Genomic DNA, 9,220 nt, shown 5'->3' with positions numbered 1-9,220 from the left:
ATATTAAGATAATATTTTTTTTATTTTTTTAAAAATTATTTTTAATATCAATACATTAAAATAATCCAAGAATATAAAAAAATAATTTTAAATAAAAAAAATTAAATTTTTGTAAAATATCTTTTAGGTTGCATCCTCGAATTAGTTTTGTCGCTTTATTCTTTTATTTTTTTATCAGTATTATCTAACCTATTCTTCCAGCAGATAATTCATAAAAATAGATAAAAATACCTTCACATAATAAACTCAAATCTAATCTGATTATTAACAAAAAAAAAAATTTGAAAAAGAAAAAAAAAAGAGGACTTAGTGCTAAAACTTGTCATTTTCAACACCTTTTTCTTTATAAATTACACTGCACAAGACCCCACATGAGAGTTTTTTAGTCGGTTTGCTAGATTAGAAAACGGTCCTATATCCAAAAATAAAAATAAAATTAAAAACATTAGATTTATAAGAACAAATTGAAAGCTAGATCTAAAATTTAAAAACAAATCGAACCTAGCTTTAAATTGTCACCATCTATGACATTCATGTAATCATTGGAGCACCATTTTTCACCAGAACACCCTTTTGATTCACCATCACCATCAATGTTTATGGATGGGCAAGCATGCTCCAGGATTCATCATTATCCACTTCGAATATATTTGGAATCGCATGTTCAATATAGAATCAAAGGAAGCATAGGGACATATTACAGCAAAATTACTTCATAAAAATTGTGAAAATGGTTTTCAGGTAATAGAAACAGTCGCCTGCAAGTTCTGATCATTTCTCTTGCTGGCTGAGGATAGAGGGTCAATGCGTTTCTTACCCCCAAACAGAATAATGTGCTGATTGGGATTCTGCACACCCTACCCAAATTTAAAGGCCGCCAGCGAGTCCAGAAGCAAAGAGAGAACAAGAACCTTGTTGGACATAACAAATATTCCGAACAAAAATAAACACATGGTCAGTGGTGGACCTGGGATCGTGAATAGAAAGGGTAGAATATTAAAGTATTTTTGGTCATTATCCAAGGATAAATTTTTATTTTGACGTTCTAGAGTTACAAGTGGATACCGGGCTGACATTCAAACAGCTACATCTGAGTTCATCTCCTTGAGAATCCGACAGTATCCATGGCAGTCGGTAGTGTTTTTAAATCCTGGAGTAAAATCTGAAAAGAATCTCAGCACTGCAGCAAGGAGTTGAGAATCATTGGAAGACACAGCTGCTTCAAGAAACAATGATGGCCGGACAGTCACAACCTGGACAATGAATGGACTGTTTTGTCAGGAACGATTGAAATCCTTTCCATCTAATATTTGAGCTTTAAGATAAAATTGCTTAACAATAGCAACTAAAGACATTTTCTCTTTGCTCAATTAAATACACAGCAGGTTTTATTCAGCATAACACAACATCTCCCCCCATGCTTCAGCTGGAAACTTAAAAAAGAAAGAAAAAAGAAAGAAAAGGAAATAAAGAATACAAAAAACTCTCACAATAATTGATTCTCTGATCAATAAATGCACGCATGAAGCAAACGCAAAGTAATCGCATGATCATGAATGCAACAATAGCTGCTGCTTCCATACCAAAGTTTTAAAAAACAACTCATTTAGCGAAGCACATTCACATCTATTCCTGAAGTTGGTAGTCTAGAATTACCTTGTGCTTCCTAGCATAACGCAAGGCTTCAAGATAATACCCATCTTGAACTAGTAGCAACACGTAGTCATGATGCAAAGAGAGCTGTCTCAGCATGTCTAGACCCAGCTTCCTAATCTGGGAATTTTGACGACCTAATTCTAGGAGCTGCATTGCAACTTCTTTTGAGGGTTCAAGAATCTGTAATGAAACAGTTGCACTCGTTAAAAAAGGGTTTAAACATAAAATAGAGAGCTTTCATGACTATTCAAGAGATTTCAATACTTCATAAGCACACTTTTAGATGATGTTTCAAAACCTTGTTTATGATGAACAATGAGAGTTCTGCATATCGCTCATTGCGTGCTAGAAGTTGTATTGTCAGCACATAGATGTTTGGTTGAACTTTAATCTTTTCTGAACTTGCACTGCAACATTGGAATTAAGTCTGTCATTAGGTGCGAGCCTAATATACATAAGTAGATATCAAAACGAGCAAAATAAAAAGAAAAACAAAACTACATCAATCTTTCCCAAATACTTTTTCATTTCAGTTCATCTTTCTAGTCACTTGCCTGGCTCAAGTTACATGATAGGTACATGAACCATCAAATACACACTTTCAAAAACCCAAGTTCCCCAGTCCATTGGATGAAAGAAAATCACCAAGTTGACTATTTTCTGAACTGGTCCAATTGAGAGATAATTACCCAGTCAACAATTGTTTCTGCATTCTATAATATAACAACAAACCAGCCTGCATTATTGTTGAATTTTATTATGCATTTCACTTAATTCTTTTTATATATATTAACAGGAGCTCAAACATACTAGACAAGGCACATTATCTTTCTTTCATGTTGTACCTGACAGGCTGGCTAACACAACTGCAAAACCAGAATGGCTTAAAGTTACCCAGTTCCACATTATGAAGTAGCTTTGCATAAACATACACGCAGTGGTTGATAAGAATATGATATCACTTTGCACATATGTAAGACCCATTTTAATTACATTAGAAACATTGCAGAGCTGTGAGTCAAATATAAAGAATGACATACCTACGAAGAAACTCTACAATGATGGCAACCAAGTAAGATGGGTCCCCCACCATCTCTTCCTCAACTGGAGCAAACAGTAAGCTATACATCTCATCAGTTGAAATTGCTGGAGACATAAGTTGAGACTCCTGCCTTTCAGAAACACTAGCATTTAATGGACTGTTGCTTGGTCCAAGATTCTGAGATTGTAAAGATGACGGGTAAACTTCAGAGCTAGAACTCTCAGCACCACTTGATAATTTCTCCTTGTTCACTTTCAGGTTTGCTTTTAATGAGTTGAATTGGGTATTGTCCTCAGAGTCCGAAGTTGAGGAGTTTCCAGATCTATTCAGAGATTCATTGTCAACTATGGCACTAGATTGGTGTTTGGTGGATGTTCCATGTGCATCAACTTCTCCTGTAGATGCACTGGCACCAGATCGCGGGATACCAATTTGTGTCCCAGCAGAATGTGAGGTTTTCTCTGTTTTTATTCCCTTGAGATAACTGCCTGTCTTGAGTGACAGGGAATAAGACATAAGCAGTATATCTATCGCCTTGGCAACCGTGGACACTGGTCTCCTTTCAAGAATAACATTGCGTGTTATTGCCAAGCACAGCTGTTTGGCCTGAAACACAACAATTAGCCCCAGCGAATCAATAAGAGATCATATTTAAGAAAGGCTATTGAATGAATGCAATAAAGCATAAAAAATAAATCCACTTTGTAGTAACTTCTCCTTTAGCTGATTCTCATATATTTTATTCTTGTCAAAATGACCAGTGGTGGATCCTCATAGAGACAGGAGGGCAGCAGCCTCCCCTAGGATTTTCATTTACTTTAACAGTTTGGTTACAAACATTTGAGTCGCTATATTTTTCAAATCATTCAATCCAGTCCCTGCATCTCCAAATTTATTTGCAATTCGTCCCTTGGTTTCAATTTTACTTTTTCCTTAAAAAGAGTGTTTTCAAAATATTGTTTCCTTTCTCTCACACAAGAATAGTGTTTATACAAGATGTTCTCTATATTAGATCATCAAAATTAATACAAAAATTTTAAAATTTAAACTGTTGTTTTTTTGAGTTTTGACAAAATTTGTTGTCTAAGATTGACATGGGTAAAATTGACTGCCAATACAAACTACGAGCTTGTACTTTAGCCATTCTCTTGCATCCCTAAAATTTTATTGAAGATCCACCATTGAAAATGACTAATTTAGGTTTTATTTTGGGTAATTGATTTCATTTTCTTATAAATATCCCTTACAACAATGAAAGAGCATATCAAAATGTAAGAAAGGCATCCACCTTACTAGCTTCCAACTTCCGTCGTTGCAAGAACTCAAGCACTGATGGAGCTTCAGAGCTGCTTGCAGAAATTGCCTGCAAGCAAAAGAATCTAATTACAAGATATCATTTATGCGGGGAAATAAAAAGCACTATAGAACAGGTTAAACTTGCCTCCAAGTCTAAATGGATCTTCCATAAAAGCTTATTAGAAACATCACATATAAGGTCAGGAACAAGAAATGTCCAATCATCTCCGTAAATAATTGCTTCAGAATCACTTGTGTTGGCCTCTGGAATTTCAATATCTTTTGCAGTAGATCGAGAGGAAGAAGTATTAGACCTGGGGAAACCCCTAAACAGTAGGGGAAGTGGAGCAGAAATGGGTGATCGAGAATCCGCAAATATGTCATAGAGTATTACAACCTTAGCACCCACTTGATGGATAAGAAGTACATTATCAACCACACTAACAGCAACTTTGTTTGAATATATTGGCAAGGAACCCTACAAAAAAGGCACATTACCATTTCAGATTCTAGCAACTGATTTGTGTCTTATTATGTAAGAAGTCTAGTATTTAGATGACACAAAGAGGCACAAAATTCTTGGAAAAATTGGGAGTTTCAACAAGTTAGTCATAACTATAAGAATGCTATGATCCATGGAAAGGTACTCATACATTAATCAGGGACCAAAAATCAGGTACAGGAACACTCATTCATGCAACTAACAATTTACAGATAAGTATCAAGTTCAACTTTTCACCTATTAAATAGAGTGCAACAAAGCATGTTCCTCAACTCTACAGTCACCTTCCAAAATTCTACCAGTTCTGTTCTTGAAAAAAAATTAGGTGACTAATTGTTATTCACAAAAAATCCAAGCTTACCAGAGACAGAGAAAAGAAAATAAGAGAAACGAATTACCTGCTGTACAACAGCGTCTCGATAAAATCTATAAGAATGAAGTAGCATTGCAACTCTGTCAATTTGCAAGCAGTAAATCCTCCCATAGCTGACAATGTTGAAAAGTTTTAACATCAATATAAGCAAACAAATCATTCTTTTCTTGGTGAAAAATGTCAATGAACAAGTTATATGTATTAAGCTATTAGCAATCGGAGTACCAAATAACCTACATGGTTGCAATATAGACATCTTCATCTGCTAGGACAGGCTTGCTGTTAGCCTCAGATTTGGCCATTACCATCTCAAACTTCGGCAAGCGAACAATCCCAGCAGATGAAAGCTGAACAAAATAATAACAAACTTGTCAGATTTTCAGAAGAATCTTCAAGTAAAGAAAGTGATCATAACCATGAAGCAGCTTTAACTGATAGCCATTTCAAAGTGTCAAACATTGAATAAGCTCTTCTAATACATGCCCTAAAGAATTGAACAAGTCAGCATCTTCTCGACATTCTTTTATAGAAACCATAGCCCATGAAATCAAGGTTAATGCTTGATTTTTTAATTTCCAGAAATGCTATGTACACAGTGCACGGCCCAAAAAAATTCAGCCAATAACCAATTACAATTGAAGCCAGTGATGAAAATTTGGCATACCTGGAATCCATTGAAGGTCTTGCATTGCATTCCTGAAGCAAGAAGAACCAATCGACTCTCATGTGTATATACATACCAGCTCACATTCAATTTCCTTGTCTCTACAACATTAAGTGATTTTGATTCAGCATCACAGGCGAGCAAATCCAGCCCACTGCGATTAAAACTCCAATTTAGTGAAATCAAAAGGAAAGATCTTAATGGCATATAAAGACTGAACCAAGTCTGGACAAAATCGAATAGAAGTGAGTGCTACTAAAGAAGCTATTGCTAGAGAAACTATCTATCTCTATTTCTATTTTTTATTTATTTTGTTTGAACCAATAGCCATGTGCAAACAGCTCTGTGCCATAAAATGCCCCTAACATTGCATAAACCCCAAATCACACTCAGGGGTCTCCTATATATATATATATATATATATATATATATATATATATATATATATATATATATATATATATATATATAGGAGACCCCTGAGTGTGATTTGGGGTTTATGCAATGTATATATATATGAGAGAGAGAGAGTTCTGCAATGAAGATCTCAATCTTTAGCATATTAGAAAACAGAATTTCCTCGTCTCAGTAGCAACAAACCCATCAAAGGTGTAGATAGCGAGGTATGGAATTTTTCTGGTATTATGTTCAGCATGGCTAGATTTCAAATTTGAATCTCACAAAGAAAAATTATGGCTGGAAGTTCAAATAGAACAAAAAAATACAAATCCATTTCCTTCTCATAATACCCAAGTTTCAACTGATTCCTTATTTTTTTCCCTCTCTGAGCAAGAATTGAAGGAAAATAAACACATTGAAGAGTTAACAAATTTAAGACGAACAAAATATGTTTTTTTCTTTCATAACCACATTAAACAAAAAGAGGGCGTCTTACCTGGTTTTTACTAGTACAAAATCGCACAGCGGACAATCTGTCCAAAAAAACCCCAGTATACTATCTGACTCTGGCTTACACTTGTGATAAAAGTTTTGTCCAGTTTCCCTATGAAAAAACTGTATCTCTAGACTGGATCTCTGGATTGCTATGATCTTTGCATCCAAAGAATACCGTATAGATAGGATAGGCCCTTCACTTATTGAATCAGAGGTAGGTGCAACATGAGGATCAAAGGGTACAGCTTTCCAGGAAAAAACCTGAATTACCAAAAAAAAAAATCAATTTCAAAACAAATAATCCACAATCATTTAGAATATCATGTCAATGCAAATGAGCTTTGAATAGCTGATTTTAACATCTGATTACCTGATCAGATGTTGGAGAGATCAGTAGCTTATTTCCATCATCATAAAATAAACCCCTTGTTCCTGGCGCATTACATCGTAAAGGAGGGTGCTGAATATAAACATGCGACAACCCTCCAGACCCACTTGAACTAACACTAAGCTGCGAACTTGATGCTTTCGCAGACATCCCTGACCTAAATTCTTCACCTCTCAAATTCAAGCTACTAAGATTATGCTTGCACTAGTCAGTGTCTGCCCACAAGGTATCAAAGATATGAGACCCTCAAGCCTTTCCTCTAATCTGCCAAGCAAAAGGATATAAATTTGAGCAGATCCTAAAAAAAGAAGCAAAATAGCAAGAATGTTCACTTTCTTCAAAAACTCAAGCTTCATACTGTATTCTGCATGCAATTCTTTAGGGCAAGAAATTCTTTCAAACACATATCACGCTCAATCTCTGGAACCCTTGCCGCAACACATCCCCCGTATTCTTTTGCCTACAATACATATAATCAATATATATATATATATATATATATATATATATATATATATATATATATTCAATCAAATTAACACTTTACACTTCTTTCACATCTATCAAACATAAGACCAAAGAACACGTCTTTTCCACATTCCACATTTACAGGAACTAAAACAATGCTAAAAAATTGATGTACAGTGATTTTTTATATAAAACATATCCATACTTGATTTCATAAACAAAACAAACCTGGGTAGCACAATTAACTAAGACTCGTCTCAGCGTAGAAGTAGTATTCCTTTCTTTCATCTCCACAATACTGTAAATATGACATTTTAGATCAAGAATTTGACCAGATGATTAACGATTCATAAAACCCAAAACAAAATCCGAAGCAGGAGCGAATCCAATAAATCAAAAGGGCATTTCATAGAAAAAGAAAAGCAGAATTGACGAATTCGATTACCAAGAATCAGGGAGAAAATGCGAGAAAGTAAGGGAAAATACCTGAAGAGGTAGACATCGAAAGGTCTGTAAGAAAATGAAGCGCGGTGGTTATTTATTTATTTAGGTTGACTAACATCGTTACAGGCGGGTCGTATGGGCTGAGCACAGTCTTGGACTAACTGAACCGGGCTTCCGACTCGTGGTTTTAATTTTCTCTTTAGGGCTAGTAAATTTCATTATTGCATTTGAGATTTTTGGAAATTAAAGAATTGATATTATAATTTTGTTTTTGGGAACTCAATTTTCTTCTAACGTTCTCTCTACCTCTCGTCTCTCCCAAGTCCCAGCCTTAAGTCTAACCTAAAAAAGGACCTCAGCATTGAATATAGTCACCAATTTTGTCTTTGTACAGAGATGGAATGATGAATACAGATATTGGGCTGTTGGTAAACATGCTAACTGGAAGATTCCAACCAAATATAGTGAGCTATAAAATTGTTCTTCTTGGATTATGCCGAGCACATAGAATTGCTGATGTTTTCGAGTAGCAGTAATGATTGAAAATGGTTGCCGGCCATATGGAACTACTTTGTTGATTGAAGGTATTAGTTTATCATAATTAAGAGCTCAACCAATGGAATTGGCTAATTATCTTTACAATATGAATACTATTTCTGAAGATTTATTCAAACATTTGAACAAGACCTTCCCCGTTGCTTGATCTTCATTTATTTAGATGTTGATAACTAGTTTCTATTGTTCTTTGATGTCTAGTAAGTTACTTTTTCAGTTTTGCTGATTTTTTAACAACATAAACGGAACCAAAATTAGTCCGTTTGAACCGATTTCGGTTTTGAATTTAAAAAAATTGATTTACTTATTTTTTCCAGTGTAAACCGAATTAAACCGAGAATACTCACCTCTAGTTTTTATAAGTAATTTTCTTTAGTGCCGTTGGGTTTCGAGTAGTTAGTAATTGTGTATGTACTTGTAGTCCTTAATTTACATACTAGGTTTTGTCTAATCTTATTATATGTGTTATTTTTGTTTGAGTATATGTTGCATAATATTAAAAAAATATAAGTGATCATGTTTTAAAAGAGGATTAAGAGTTAATTTATTTTGGATTATAATAGTACATTGATGATGTTGTCCTTCACTTCATAGTCATATCAGGGGTAGAATAATCTTTTTCATATAGTTAAAAGGTCATTTAAGAATTGAATAGAGGTAATAAGATCTTTGTAATTTTATTCGGCATAGCAAAATTATTTAATCACTCTTGAAATCAAAATTTACTAAACTTGAATTCATAAGTTTTTTCATCTTTCTATTTTTCTTAAATAGTTAAATGATACATTTGCTTGTGAAGTCAAATTTTTTTATAGCTTTGGTCCTAAAATCTTTACAACTTTTCATATTGTTTTTTTTCTTATAATAATATAGTTGGAATAGGGGTTGTTCAATAATTGACTTTTTATATATAAAAGCTTGCACATGGTGCACATGCT

At 34.3% G+C, this 9,220-nt stretch overlaps 1 protein-coding gene across 4 annotated transcripts; it reads right to left on the bottom strand.

Moving 5' to 3' along the window:
* Positions 1–697: 697 nt before the first annotated feature.
* Positions 698–8,119, bottom strand: LOC133677262 (uncharacterized). Of its 4 annotated transcripts, XM_062099183.1 has the most exons (15): positions 7,770–8,119; positions 7,512–7,581; positions 7,174–7,275; positions 6,798–7,079; positions 6,429–6,688; positions 5,534–5,687; positions 5,107–5,216; positions 4,895–4,982; positions 4,140–4,472; positions 3,987–4,061; positions 2,697–3,304; positions 1,955–2,063; positions 1,657–1,836; positions 1,066–1,253; positions 698–911 (listed from the first exon to the last, which is right to left on the bottom strand). In XM_062099183.1, exons 4-14 carry the CDS (start codon positions 6,963–6,965, stop codon positions 1,077–1,079), a joined length of 2,262 nt encoding a protein of 753 aa, XP_061955167.1. In that variant the 5' UTR covers positions 6,966–7,079; positions 7,174–7,275; positions 7,512–7,581; positions 7,770–8,119; the 3' UTR covers positions 698–911; positions 1,066–1,076. The 4 variants fall into 4 exon arrangements, with proteins under 4 accessions (XP_061955167.1, XP_061955166.1, XP_061955168.1 ...); XM_062099182.1 differs by having other exon boundaries at positions 698–1,253; positions 7,770–8,117; XM_062099184.1 differs by lacking the exon at positions 7,174–7,275 and having other exon boundaries at positions 698–1,253; positions 7,770–8,117.
* Positions 8,120–9,220: the final 1,101 nt, after the last annotated feature.

Source organism: Populus nigra, chromosome 17 (assembly GCF_951802175.1).
Source record: "Populus nigra chromosome 17, ddPopNigr1.1, whole genome shotgun sequence".
Taxonomy (NCBI): domain Eukaryota; kingdom Viridiplantae; phylum Streptophyta; class Magnoliopsida; order Malpighiales; family Salicaceae; genus Populus; species Populus nigra.
Note: the sequence above shows the minus strand (reverse complement) of the source record. Positions and strands in the feature narration are given on the sequence as shown.